The sequence below is a fragment of the Aspergillus tanneri genome (genome assembly GCF_003426965.1).
Source record: "Aspergillus tanneri strain NIH1004 chromosome Unknown AapTan_1_pilon_pilon_pilon, whole genome shotgun sequence".
In the NCBI taxonomy this organism is placed as follows: Eukaryota; Fungi; Ascomycota; class Eurotiomycetes; order Eurotiales; family Aspergillaceae; genus Aspergillus; species Aspergillus tanneri.
Genome location: NW_022984628.1, coordinates 3619843 through 3631884, shown reverse-complemented (window position 1 = coordinate 3631884; position 12042 = coordinate 3619843). Strand labels below are relative to the sequence as shown.

The 12042-nt window shown below is 51.7% G+C and overlaps 6 protein-coding genes across 6 annotated transcripts; 3 read left to right on the top strand and 3 right to left on the bottom strand.

The window, feature by feature from the left end:
- Positions 1–53: 53 nt before the first annotated feature.
- On the bottom strand, positions 54–1595 carry LGD1 (mandelate racemase/muconate lactonizing enzyme family protein; the record flags this gene model as incomplete). Its single annotated transcript, XM_033567871.1, has 4 exons — positions 54–656; positions 716–1321; positions 1390–1494; positions 1551–1595. The coding sequence occupies 4 exons, from the start codon at positions 1593–1595 to the stop codon at positions 54–56; spliced, it is 1359 nt and encodes a 452-aa protein (XP_033429866.1).
- A 774-nt stretch (positions 1596–2369) lies between these two features.
- On the bottom strand, positions 2370–4920 carry ATNIH1004_003191 (uncharacterized protein; the record flags this gene model as incomplete). The annotated part of the gene is made up of 5 exons (XM_033567870.1): positions 2370–2462; positions 2531–4054; positions 4110–4699; positions 4761–4778; positions 4902–4920. 5 exons carry the CDS (start codon positions 4918–4920, stop codon positions 2370–2372), a joined length of 2244 nt encoding a protein of 747 aa, XP_033429865.1.
- A 1677-nt stretch (positions 4921–6597) lies between these two features.
- On the top strand, positions 6598–8336 carry PGI1 (glucose-6-phosphate isomerase; the record flags this gene model as incomplete). Its single annotated transcript, XM_033567869.1, has 2 exons — positions 6598–7097; positions 7175–8336. The coding sequence occupies 2 exons, from the start codon at positions 6598–6600 to the stop codon at positions 8334–8336; spliced, it is 1662 nt and encodes a 553-aa protein (XP_033429864.1).
- A 481-nt stretch (positions 8337–8817) lies between these two features.
- Positions 8818–10163, top strand: ATNIH1004_003189 (uncharacterized protein; the record flags this gene model as incomplete). Its single annotated transcript, XM_033567868.1, has 2 exons — positions 8818–8871; positions 9183–10163. The coding sequence occupies 2 exons, from the start codon at positions 8818–8820 to the stop codon at positions 10161–10163; spliced, it is 1035 nt and encodes a 344-aa protein (XP_033429863.1).
- Positions 10164–10475: 312 nt separating this feature from the next.
- On the bottom strand, positions 10476–11156 carry ATNIH1004_003188 (mitochondrial 37S ribosomal protein bS21m; the record flags this gene model as incomplete). The annotated part of the gene is made up of 1 exon (XM_033567867.1): positions 10476–11156. The coding sequence occupies one exon, from the start codon at positions 11154–11156 to the stop codon at positions 10476–10478; it is 681 nt and encodes a 226-aa protein (XP_033429862.1).
- A 358-nt stretch (positions 11157–11514) lies between these two features.
- Positions 11515–11999, top strand: ATNIH1004_003187 (phosphatase YCH1; the record flags this gene model as incomplete). Its single annotated transcript, XM_033567866.1, has 2 exons — positions 11515–11629; positions 11689–11999. 2 exons carry the CDS (start codon positions 11515–11517, stop codon positions 11997–11999), a joined length of 426 nt encoding a protein of 141 aa, XP_033429861.1.
- Between the last annotated feature and the right edge of the window lie 43 nt (positions 12000–12042).

Genomic DNA, 12042 nt, shown 5'->3' with positions numbered 1-12042 from the left:
TAAAATATATCTTCATATCACATCAAATATATACAGTTACGGCGCAAACCATCTCATATTATACGAGGCCCTTCCAGAATCGACTTGGCATCCTCTGACCTCCACCAACTCTTCCCCTCCTCCCCAGGGAAAGCGAACTCATCCATACTTTCCGGCTTCATCTCCACGCTATATCCCGGTTCCAAAGGAGTTACGTAGTATCCATCCTTGACACTAGATGGGTACAGAAAATGTTCATGCAGATGGTCCACATACTCAAGCACGCTCTTCTTGCCAGTCACAGCGACATAGTCAATTGTACTGAGATGTTGAGTGTACTCGGGCAATCCCACACCACCCGAATGAGGCACGATGGGGACACCAAATTTGCGAGCAAGCAATAAAATCGCCAATACCTCGTTGACACCGCCGACTCGGCAGGCGTCGGCCTGCAGAACTGTCAGCGCCCCCGCCTGCAGGAGCTGTTTGAATATCACCCGGTTTTGACACATTTCGCCGGTGGCGACGCCAATTGTGCCGTGGGGCGTGTTCTCGAGGGCTTTGCGGATGGCGGCGTGGCCGAGGATGTCATCGGGTGAGGTGGGCTCTTCGATGAACCAGGGCCTGAATTCGGCAAGTTGTTGCATCCAATCGATGGCCTCGGGGACGGACCAGATCTGTATGTAATCCTTGTTAGTAGCTTGGATATAAATAAGAAAATGAGAGAGGCACCGACCTGGTTGGCATCCACCATCAGAGTATTCCCCTTGTCATAGCCAATCGCCTCACGAGCAATGCTCAATCGCTTCCGGTCATCCTCGAGGTTCCCTCCGACCTTCAGTTTGAAATACTTGTATCCTTGAGCGACGCTCTCCCTCAGAAGAGCCTTCATTTTGTCCTCTCCGTAACCAAGCCAGCCCGCACTGGTAGTGTAGGCAGGCACAGCGAGATTCTGCTCCGCCTCCTTGATACGGTCCCGTTTGCCAGCCTCCACCTCCTTCAGCAGTGCGATGGCTTCTTCCGGTGTTATAGCATCAGTGATGTATCGGAAGTCAACGCAACGGACGAACTCCTCGGGGGTCATCTCAGCCACAACGCGCCAGACGGGTTTCCCGAGTGTCTTCGCCCACAGGTCCCAAAGAGCGTTGACGACGGCCCCCAACGCCAGATGAATCACGCCCTTCTCTGGTCCGATCCATCGAAGCTGGCTATCTGATACAAGGTAGCGCCATGTCTTGCCCCAGTCAGCGGTGAGTTTGTCCAGGTCTTTCCCGACTACGAGCGGAGCCAGCAGAGAAATAGCGGAGCAGACGATCTCGTTTCCACGGCCAATGGTGAAAGTCTATCCATGGTAGTAGTTAGTTTTTGTACTATAGAAAGGCAGGAGTTGGAGTTCTGTTGTACACATACCATGCCATGTCCAACATGGGGCGAGTCCGTATAGATAAGGCAATAAGCTGCAGAATAGTCGCCTGCTGCGTTCATGGCATCCGAACCCGTCTTATCCAGGGAGGTCTATTCATCCGGGTTAGCGAGTGATAGGAAAGCTCCCTTTTCGATTCCGAACTTACCGGAAACCTCACGTCCCGCGTGGTAAAGCTCGTGATCTTCACCATGGTGCTTGGGATGGTATCTTTACGTATGAAAGAAAATGTATCCACGAATTCCAACCAATGTCGCCAGTCGGGAAGAAATATAATAGCTGTCAACAATGCCAACTGCAGGGAAGTATCAACTAGTCTCGAGTCCCTGTTAGTATAGACTGAAATGGTTGTTTTATATCTCAAAACGTGGAAACGGCAGCTATAGATGTCAGATTTCTACAATGCACCAGAAACACCGTTCAGATTCAGCCCGGGAGAAGGCAACAGATATACGGACGAGATTCCCCTCACTCATCCAGACTGCCCGCGGATAAGTCGTCTCTGCGCAATTGTTCCGCCAGTATCGATATGCAGTCTGATTGGTGGAGTAATTGATCTTACAAAGAATGTTGTTTCTCCACCAATCAGAACCCCCCATTAGGGAGTCGGTGTACCTCCGGGACTCTGGTATTGCCCGGACGCGCTGTACGACATCAGCCCCAAGTAATAGCCAGAAGGCTGTGCTGATACCGTAATGCAGACACCAGCCCGGCAGATCTCCGTGTTCTCAGCGAGACCCCCATAGTATATACTGCTTACCTAGGTAGAGACCGAGATAGTTGTCTAGAGGATGGACAGGAACGGAGAGACAAACAAAGAGTATAATCAGCATTGTGCTCCTCGCCGGAGCGGATATCGTACCGATCGTCCTATTCTTCGCATGCAATGATATTCCATTCGCCAGACGGTAAAATAAATGTATTTCCCTACAGAGCATACCTATTTCATCCATCCCCCATGCACCGTTCACCCAGAAAGTCCTCGTTTCTCGCTTTCGGAGAAGAAAATGATCATCCGCCATAGCTTCCGAACCAACACTTCGGCCTCTTCGTCGAGTGCCTACACGGAGTAAAGTAGATTAGTACAACAGTCCACATACGACGGCCGAAGGGATCTCAAGAACTTACCTCCTCGAGCTGTTCCACCAGCTCCTGAGGACTGCCTTGCTTCCGAACATGTTCTTCCACCACATCCACCAACATCTGTTCTTGAACTCCCAGATATTCCACTATCTTCTTCTCCACGAAGGGCTTGAGCTGTTCGGTGACCACACTCTCGTCCACGAATTCCCACTTGACCTCCCAGTTCCATAAGCCTTCTTTGTCGGCCGGGATCTCCGCCGCCAGCTGTCGAGCTGCTTGGGTCCGCTCTTCTTCGGTAAGTCCCGCAGCCTCGGCGGCGCTGTCGAACTTGATCGGGATGAGAGGACGTCTTGCCGTCGCCTGTGGCTCTTCCTCGTCTTCCAGTAACCCCTCGACTTCGGCAACGGTTCGACGAGAGGTAGCGGCTTGAGCCTTCTGGGCGGCAGCACCAAGGGAGAGCTTGAAACGCTGGGGCTCTCTCGGGGCTTGCGGGCGAGTTTCCAGCTCTTCGGCTTGGCGGGCAAGGAAGTCGTCGGCCATGCCGCGTGCTTTTTCTCGCTGCTGCATAGAACGAGCTCGCTCCCGCTCCTCGGCAGAACGATCCGCATCATCCATACTAATCTCACGGGTACGGAAAGCGGCACGGCTGCGTAGCCATGCTCCCCGGTCTGCATAGTACTCATCGACTTTGCGGCTAGCCTCAACATCGTCGTTCCATTCTCTGAGTCGCTTGTCTGCCTCCTCGCGCGCTTCCTGTAGTTTCGACTCCTCTTCCTTGTCCCGTTTCTTCTCCCGCTCCAAGGCTGCAGTCCTACTCCGTTCACGGTTGAGCCAGCGTCGCTCCTGGTCAAGGAATTGTTTTTCTTGCTCTGCCTCTTTCTTCTCCTGTCGTCTGCGCTCTAGCTCTTCATCGCTCGCGTCTGACTCCTCGCCTTCGCGGTCAATGTAGGCCGTAGAAGCGCCATTGACGGAGCCGCCATTGACGAACGATACCCCTTTTTGGTAATCCTTAGGGATCTGAACCCCAAAACCCTTGGGCCCTGAAGGAGCATTTGGCATACTACGATCCCGCGGGCCAAGAGGGACACCGTTTGCACCAGCCGCGGGTCCACTGGGCGCTGTAGGCGGAGGAGAGGCCAGCCGGCTGATGCGGGAGCCTGCATTCCGAGCGCGTTCCATAGATTCGATCTCCTCTTCCCTCTTGAGACGTTCAATGTCTCTCCGGTTGCTGCGCTCACGGAATGCTGCTATTTCTTTCGCCACAGTTTCCCTCATGTCCGGGGGAATATCGGACAACTCGTCTTCAATCGTGATGGGGATGGTAACCACTTCGGCCGAACCACGCTCGCCCTGATCCTCGCTGTCTTTCATCGCGGTGTCTCCCTCACGGTCAACTGCCGAAGCCTCTTCTTTTTGTGTGGGAGATGTAGGATAGAACAACTCGGTAACAACCCCTTGAAGAGCAGCACGCGCTGCATCAAGCCGTGACTGACTCTCCGCGGGGTCTTGATCGCCTCTGCTGGATTCATATTGCTCCAAGTAACTCAATGAGCTCTCATCGACAACAACCTAGTAATCCTTCGAGTCAGATCTGTTCACCAGGTTGCATGCCAGGAACACCTACCAATAATGTACTCTTCTCCACTTCGCGCTTCTCTTTGCCATTACCCTCGGACGGCGTCTGTCTTTTCAAAGGCACTTCGATGTCCCTTAGTACTTCCACGGCAGTACCTAGACTTTCAGGGTCCTCGTACTCTGCGAAACCGAACTTGCACGGTTTTTCATCCGCATCCGTAGCACGGATCCAGCGCCTAAGGTTGCCAGCCGATCGAAGGATTCTTTCCACCCCCTCATCGCCGCCAACGCCCTCGGTGATTCCTCCCACAAAGATGGTCCTCACAATTTCCTCCTTCGTCGGGGGCTGTAGCTGCATCATGGCATCTCGTACATTCTGGCGCTGAGAATCTAGATTCGACGAGCCTAGACCGGCACGCCTCCCTGGTGCCTCGCGCTCCTTGCTGGTCTCTGGGGTAGCAGACTTGGGTGGACCGGACGTTCCAAGGCGAATAACGGGAGCCGAAAAGTTGATATTGGGCATATTCGGAGGGGGTTGGAAGTTTTGTGGGAAGCCTCCGGGCCTTCCTGGTTGCTGAGCATTCGCCTGTTGCATCCCTGGAGGCGGAGTGGTTCCGGGGGCCGTCATACCAGGAGGAGCTTTGAATCCAGTAAGAATCATGAAAGGGTGGGAGGAATGCAGAGAAACCGTGTAACTTACCTATGCCTGGAGGTGCTCCTGGATAGGCACCATAGTCAGGAGGCCTGCCATACATACCGGGGGCTTCACACATCAGTTTCGAGTCATTCAAATAAATGTAAAAGAATATTAAAGCCAAGATTTGTCTTAGACAGAACATACCTTGGTAAGGGTTGTACATTGCGACAGATTCCCAGCTCCGATGGCCTCAATAAACCAAGACGGAGAAAATTGATCAGTCCCCAAAAAGTCTCAACTGCTCGTATGGTAAAAACAAAATATTGCGGTCGAATGAAGATCAAATAATTAAACAGAACGGGAACACCACCGAGCTAATCGACCCTCGCAAGTGGGTGGAGAGAAGAGTCTGCGTTGGTTGGAGGAGATTGCGCTGGACAGCGGATTTGATGCTTGAGAAGACCAGTTGGTCCGTGCGCCACTTCTTGGCGCATCTGGGAAATCTCCACTTGTCTTTCCCTACTATCTTCATACTTGGGACTTTGAGGGTTTTACTTGAAGTTGTCTGGCATATAAATACTTGTGTAGCATTGCCGAATGAACCATGAGAATATCTATTGCTCGCTATATATGGAGGTTCTACGCCGGTACTAACTGTCGTATCAAACGTTGACTTCTCTTCGATCGAAATCCACTCCTTTGCATTTCTTGGATAGTTATATAGACACTTGTGGCAGAGGCGACCCTTATAGTTTCTGGGAGCCCAGATCAAAATGGGTACTCTACGACAAATATCACCAACATCGCTCCTCCCGTTGCCAGGGAACCAAGGACCTGTTCCAGTATAAAGCAATTCCAAGCTTATTTGTATCGGCACTCGTTGACCTGTAAGCTCAGTGTAGCTTCAGGTGCTTCCCTATCCTATTCAGATACCAACTGCTCCGACCGAGAGCTCTCCGTACGTGCAAGACTGGGGGCCGAATGCTGTTACGCGGTCGAGTTGGAAACAACACATGCGGAACGTGAAAGGTGCGGTTACGTCGATTATGATATAAGCCGCTGGTAAAAGTATGGGATGAAGACAGTTCAAGTGACCAGCATCGGGGTTTCCAGTGAGTCGATGTAGTTATCATCCCAAAGGCATTTCTTTAACCGATTAACGGCGTACGTTCATTCTAAGTAGATGCAATGGATCTTACCGGTCACCGATTTCCGAAGAAACTCGAGGTAACTAATCCCGAACAGTCGCAGTTTACGCCGTCTCTATGCACTCCCGGTGAACCCATTAATATTAGATAAAACAATGGCCCGTATACCATACTATACTGCTCCGTTCTAGAATGGACTCTGGATGACAAATGTCTGTGCACAGGAACGGAGTACTCTGTCAAATGACCACTGTTTCTATCTAGACTTTGGTCTTCGTTTTGTAAGATAGGTAATGATTATGACTGATTGGTCACCATAAGCAATTTCACCCAATTCTCCAAGTAAATTCTGCAGTTCCAGTGAGGCGCCCCACTGGCCATGGCGTTGCTCGGTGACCGTACCGTACCGTACCAAATGCCCCTCCACGGACCCCAACACGCCGTGGCTTGACGCCATACCTTTCAGGCTTTCAGGCTGGCTTGCGTCGCCATCATCATCTGGCCGCGAGTCCCGCTTTCTGTTTTTCCTCTTCCTATCTCAGCTTTCCCGTCAATTTGCGTCTGCTTGGTCTGGCTTAAATCTCCGTAAGTCCTCATCCCGACTCTCGTTGCCGTCTCTTACCTTTCTGTAATCCCTCTGAAAAGTTCTACCCCGCACTAACGCCGACTACCCCTCTATATAGAGCTTTTTTTTTGAAACCGGGAAAGGTAAATAAAAAAGGAGCTTCCTCACTTAGCATAACTCGCCCACAATGCCTGGTTTCTCGCAGGCTACCGAACTCTCCGCCTGGAAGGACCTCCAGGAGCATCACAACTCCGTTGGACGGAACATTGTCCTAAAGGAGGCCTTCGAGAAGGACCCGAAGCGCTTCGAGAAGTTCTCTCGCACCTTTGCCAACACCGTCGATAACTCAGAAATCCTCTTTGATTTCTCTAAAAACTTTCTCACCGAGGAGACCTTGTCTCTCCTGGTTAAGCTTGCCAAGGAGGCAAATGTAGAGCAGCTGCGTGATGCTATGTTCCAGGGAGAGCCCATCAACTTCACTGAGAACCGTGCTGTCTATCACGCTGCTCTTCGCAATGTCACCAACCAGCCCATGCAGGTCGATGGCAAGAGCGTCATCGAGGAAGTCAATTCCGTCTTGGACCACATGAAGGAATTTTCCGAGCAGGTGCGGAGCGGCGAGTGGAAGGGTTACACAGGCAAGAAGATCAACACAGTCATTAACATCGGTATCGGTGGATCTGATCTGTACGTTGACCCATCTCAGGCTTCGTGTTCTGGGTATACCCTGACGTTTCTTGGAACATGCTAACAGGTTTCATTAGCGGCCCAGTTATGGTCACCGAGGCCTTGAAACCCTATGGCGCCAAGGATATGAAGCTGCATTTCGTCTCCAACATCGACGGTACCCACATCGCAGAGGCTCTGAAGGACTCGGACCCAGAGACCACTCTCTTTTTGATTGCTTCCAAGACATTCACCACAGCAGAAACCACCACCAACGCGAACACCGCAAAGAAATGGTTCCTCGAAACTGCTAAGGATGAAGCTCACATTGCTAAGCACTTCGTTGCCCTTTCCACCAACGAGGAGGAAGTCACGAAGTTCGGCATTGACAAGAAGAACATGTTCGGTTTCGAATCTTGGGTTGGTGGTCGCTACTCTGTCTGGAGTGCCATTGGTTTGTCCGTTGCTCTCTATATTGGCTTCGAGAACTTCCACCAGTTCCTCGCTGGTGCACATGCTATGGACAAGCACTTCCGTGAGACTCCTTTGGAGCAGAACATTCCCGCCATCGGCGGTCTGCTGAGCGTGTGGTACAGCGATTTCTTTGGTGCCCAGACTCACCTGGTGGCTCCTTTCGACCAGTATTTGCACCGGTTCCCCGCTTACTTGCAGCAACTCTCCATGGAGAGCAATGGAAAGGCCATCACCCGCTCTGGTGAATACGTCAAGTATACAACCGGGCCTATCCTCTTCGGCGAACCCGCCACCAATGCCCAGCACAGCTTCTTCCAGCTGCTCCACCAAGGAACCAAACTCATTCCGTCGGATTTCCTTATGGCCGCTGAGTCGCACAACCCCGTCGAGGGTGGCAAACACCAGCGCATGCTTGCATCGAACTTCCTTGCTCAGTCCGAGGCCCTGATGGTCGGCAAGACTCCGGAACAAGTCAAAACTGAGGGAGCCGCCGACAAATTGGTGCCACACAAGACCTTCCTTGGAAACCGCCCCACAACCTCCATCTTGGCTCAGAAGATCACGCCTTCGACCCTCGGAGCACTGATTGCCTACTATGAGCACGTCACCTTCACCGAGGGTGCCATCTGGAACATCAACTCCTTCGACCAGTGGGGTGTGGAACTGGGCAAGGTCCTTGCTAAGAAGATCCAGAAGGAGCTGGAGACTTCTGGTGCTGGAGCCGACCACGACAGTTCGACTAGCGGCCTGCTCTATGCCTTCAAGCAAAAAGCCAATCTGGAATAGGTGTATTTATTGAAAGGGTTGAACATAACAAAACGGAGCTAGCTATTTGATGAGGACATGAGTGATCACTTTTCTGTTAATTATCATGGGAATTAAATCCAAATATGTTTAATACGCTTGCGCACATCATAGAGTTAGCACAGGATCTAGTCGCATATTCCTAGATAAGCAAGATATCACAATAAGGACGTAAAACAAGGTGTGCTGATTATTAAGATAGGATAGAGAGTTGGAGACATTGAGCGTATAGTTTAATATTCCATTCCAATACATAGTGGCGGGCCCACTTTCAGGAGTTGGCCTCAACTGTCCTGGATCGGGACGTCTTACAAAGTTGACACCTGGCCAGTCACGTGGTGGCTATTCCTTCCTGCTCGATTCTCCGTTAAGAGGATCTTTAGTTGGAGAGGACCACTGCAACTGCTATCCAACGCCGGAGAGTGAGCCAATCCGCCTGGCTGGCGGCGTGCCAATTGTCACCATGTCTTTCCTGCGGGCAGGCTTTTTTGGATCAATTGCTTGTTTCGTGCTTCAGGTATCTGCATCAGGGAATGAGCAGACAGGGAGTAAGGCGGCGGGCTATGGTTATGGCCAACCCATGCCAGTGACCTGTTTGAATCGGACTATGTGAGTTTGGGATTGAATTATAAGCCTCTTTGGAATAATAAGATACCCTGGTGTGTTGATGCTAACTACTTTGCTCCAGTGACTCCGGCGAACATGTAATATCCACCCCTCCCTAGCTAGACCATTAAGCGACTTACTATCTCTTCCATGCTATGATCTGAATTCCTCCTGCGATCAGTCTACCAATCGAATATAATATTAAGCTGATTCGTACCCCAGATCACCGACAAACTCGGTAAACTACAATATATCCCCTTTCCTACGTGCAACGAGACTTTCCTCCCTCTTGCGCTACGCTACGGCGTTCCTGAGACCGTCAATTGCACCATCAATTCCCTCTCCGATGAGCTTTACCATCTCCTCGAATACTACGTGCACTCCGATGTGCCCATGACCTGTCGCATTCCCACGGGGCCCCTCTCACCATCCGCAGCCTCGTACACCGACTCCGATGGTGAGGTCGTCGGCACTGAACTTGCTGCCCTGGCCGAGGACGGGCCCTCCTACACACCCATCACTTTTGCACTTCAGGGAACGCTGCAGCGCAGCCATCTGCACATTTGGACGGATATGAACGTGGTCATGCACAATATCGCGTCGACGGGCAAGTTCAATAATCCCAAGAAGAAGACTCCACAAAGTCCCGGCTACGTCGTTGCGGGAACTGCATACTCAGTGCCCGAGTTCGACGTTGCGCTTCTCAAAGGCGAAAAGAAACCTTTGAACAGCGATGAGATTGAGGCGGCTGCTGCCGCTGTAGTGGAGGCCGCTCGTGAGCCTTGGACGGCTGGCCACGGTACCAAGGTCATTCGGGGACAGCCGCTTACATTCACATTCCATGTAAACTGGATTGAAGGCGGCGGGGGAATTGGATGGCCGTCGCGATCGTCATCGTCGGCTTCGTCTGCTAGTGAGTCTGGCCCAATGGGCATTTTCTCGAAATTGTTTTTCTTCGTGATGGCTGCGTCTGTGGGCGCCTTGTTGGCGATCTTCTGGGAGCGGAACGGGGCTCGTCGCCGAGGCGGGTGGAAAGGAGACGGGATTCTGGGAGTGCCGTCGCGGGGGTCAGGATCTATTGGGATCACGTATGGAAATGGAGGGAAGATGAATGGGTATGGGGGGTACAATTCCGCTAGCAGCTCGTCCATGACAGGAAATGGAGGAGGATATGGAGGATTTACAGTGGGCAAGAGAGACTGAATAGAGTGGTAGAATATATTGTATATGAAATGGTAAGGCATGTATAAAGCACGAATATCTTTCTTAGCCCTTTTTAATATCCTTATCATGGCGAACGTAAGGATGGTCAAACAGAAGCTGGAATTGAAATTTTTCTAAAAAAAGGATGATGATAACTCCCAGTACAAGCATCAACAGAAGATACAATAATGATACAAGCGACATCTCCATCCTTCGACAACAGGTTTCCATCTTTAAGTTCCCTCCAATAGAAACCAACCATGACACCGACTCTGTACTTACCTAGCTAGACCCACGCAAAAAAAAAAACCCTCACCACCCCTGAGCTCTCATCCTCTGGATCCGACTCACAGTCTGCTTAAACGAATACTTAAACAACTTTCTCCAGCGCTGCATCCTCAGATTCTTCCGCACCTGACCACGTCTCACGTGGAACTTCTGCTGAATAGACTGCTGCTTCACGCGGTTCGTCGAACACGTCGAGTTCAGTATGCGCAACGACGACGCCAAATCTATCCCCTTTTCCGGTTCCACGAGTACCTGACGACCCAGCGTAGGACCCAGTTTCAATTCCGGCCGGCTCAACGTTAATCGGTAGCTGTCCGTTTCCGCGGACATGCCTACCGCGCGAGACAGGGAGAGACTATCGGGGACCGGGCCGGATTGCTGCTGTTTGGGGGTGGATGAGTCCTGATTGCTGCTACCTCCACTGCTGTTGTTGATGTTGAGTTTGTCGAGGATCTGGTCGAAGTCGGATGATCCGGAGGTCTGGGAGACGTGTTGTTGGGGAGAGGCGACGGAGGCGGCGGTGCCGCGAGGAGGGAATTTAGTTCTCCGGGGGGGTTTGGATGGAGAGTTGTTGTCTGTGGAGGAGAATCGGAGGGAGATCTGTCCCGTGAGGAATTGACCACATAGAATGGACGAGGGCTGTGTCGTGGAGAGGAGACATGTCGGCCTTGTCCGCAGGCAACGGGCTAGGGAGCGCATCTCCATGGTCGACTGAGGTTTTATTTTTATTTTTGCCCCCGTAAACCGGACAGAAGATCAATTGTCAGCTGCAGATATGCAGGGCCAGTTCTCCCTGACACTGAATCTGTGGGAGGGCAGAAAACGCTCGTCTGGTCTGGGGGAAGGAAATGCCGATTGTTCTCTGATGATCTTTCTGCTGGGGAAATCTGTGTCCACGTGACCAGCTGCAGCTATGGCTGGCTTTCTGTTATCCTCTCGATTAGCTACAGGGAATTTATGATTCTTGATCGCAGCGACAGGTATATACGTCTTACAGGGATATTCCTCGAGTAAATCGCAGCATATTTCTTCCAGTGTTCAACCGCCCTCGAATCCCACAGCCATGTCCTCCATCACCATCGCTACTCTTCCCCGCATCAGCCGGGATGCTCTTTCGGCACTTCTCCTCTCGGCCAGCTCCCCCGGTAAACTGGCCATTATAGACGTGCGGGACTCAGGTACGATGACTCAGGTCTCGAGATAAGAGGGAGTATGTTCTGTTCTAACGTAGCGCAAGATCATGTCGGTGGACACATCACCTCCTCCACCTGGGTCCCAAGTTCCTCTCTCGACCACCGTATGCCCGAGCTCATCCGCACATTGAAAGACAAAGAGAAGGTCGTCTTCCATTGCGCGCTCAGTCAGCAACGTGGCCCATCTGCTGCACTGCGGTATGTCCGTGAGCGAGAGAGCGTGCTAGACGGGGAGGAGAGTAAGAAACAGGAGGTCTATATTCTCGAGGGCGGGTTTGTTCAATGGCAGGAGAAGTATGGGAAGGACACAAGGCTGACCGAGGCATATGTGGAGGATATCTGGCAGGAGTATTGAGAGAGATGGTCGCTCTTCTTTTGTTTTTTTTTTTGGCTGTGAT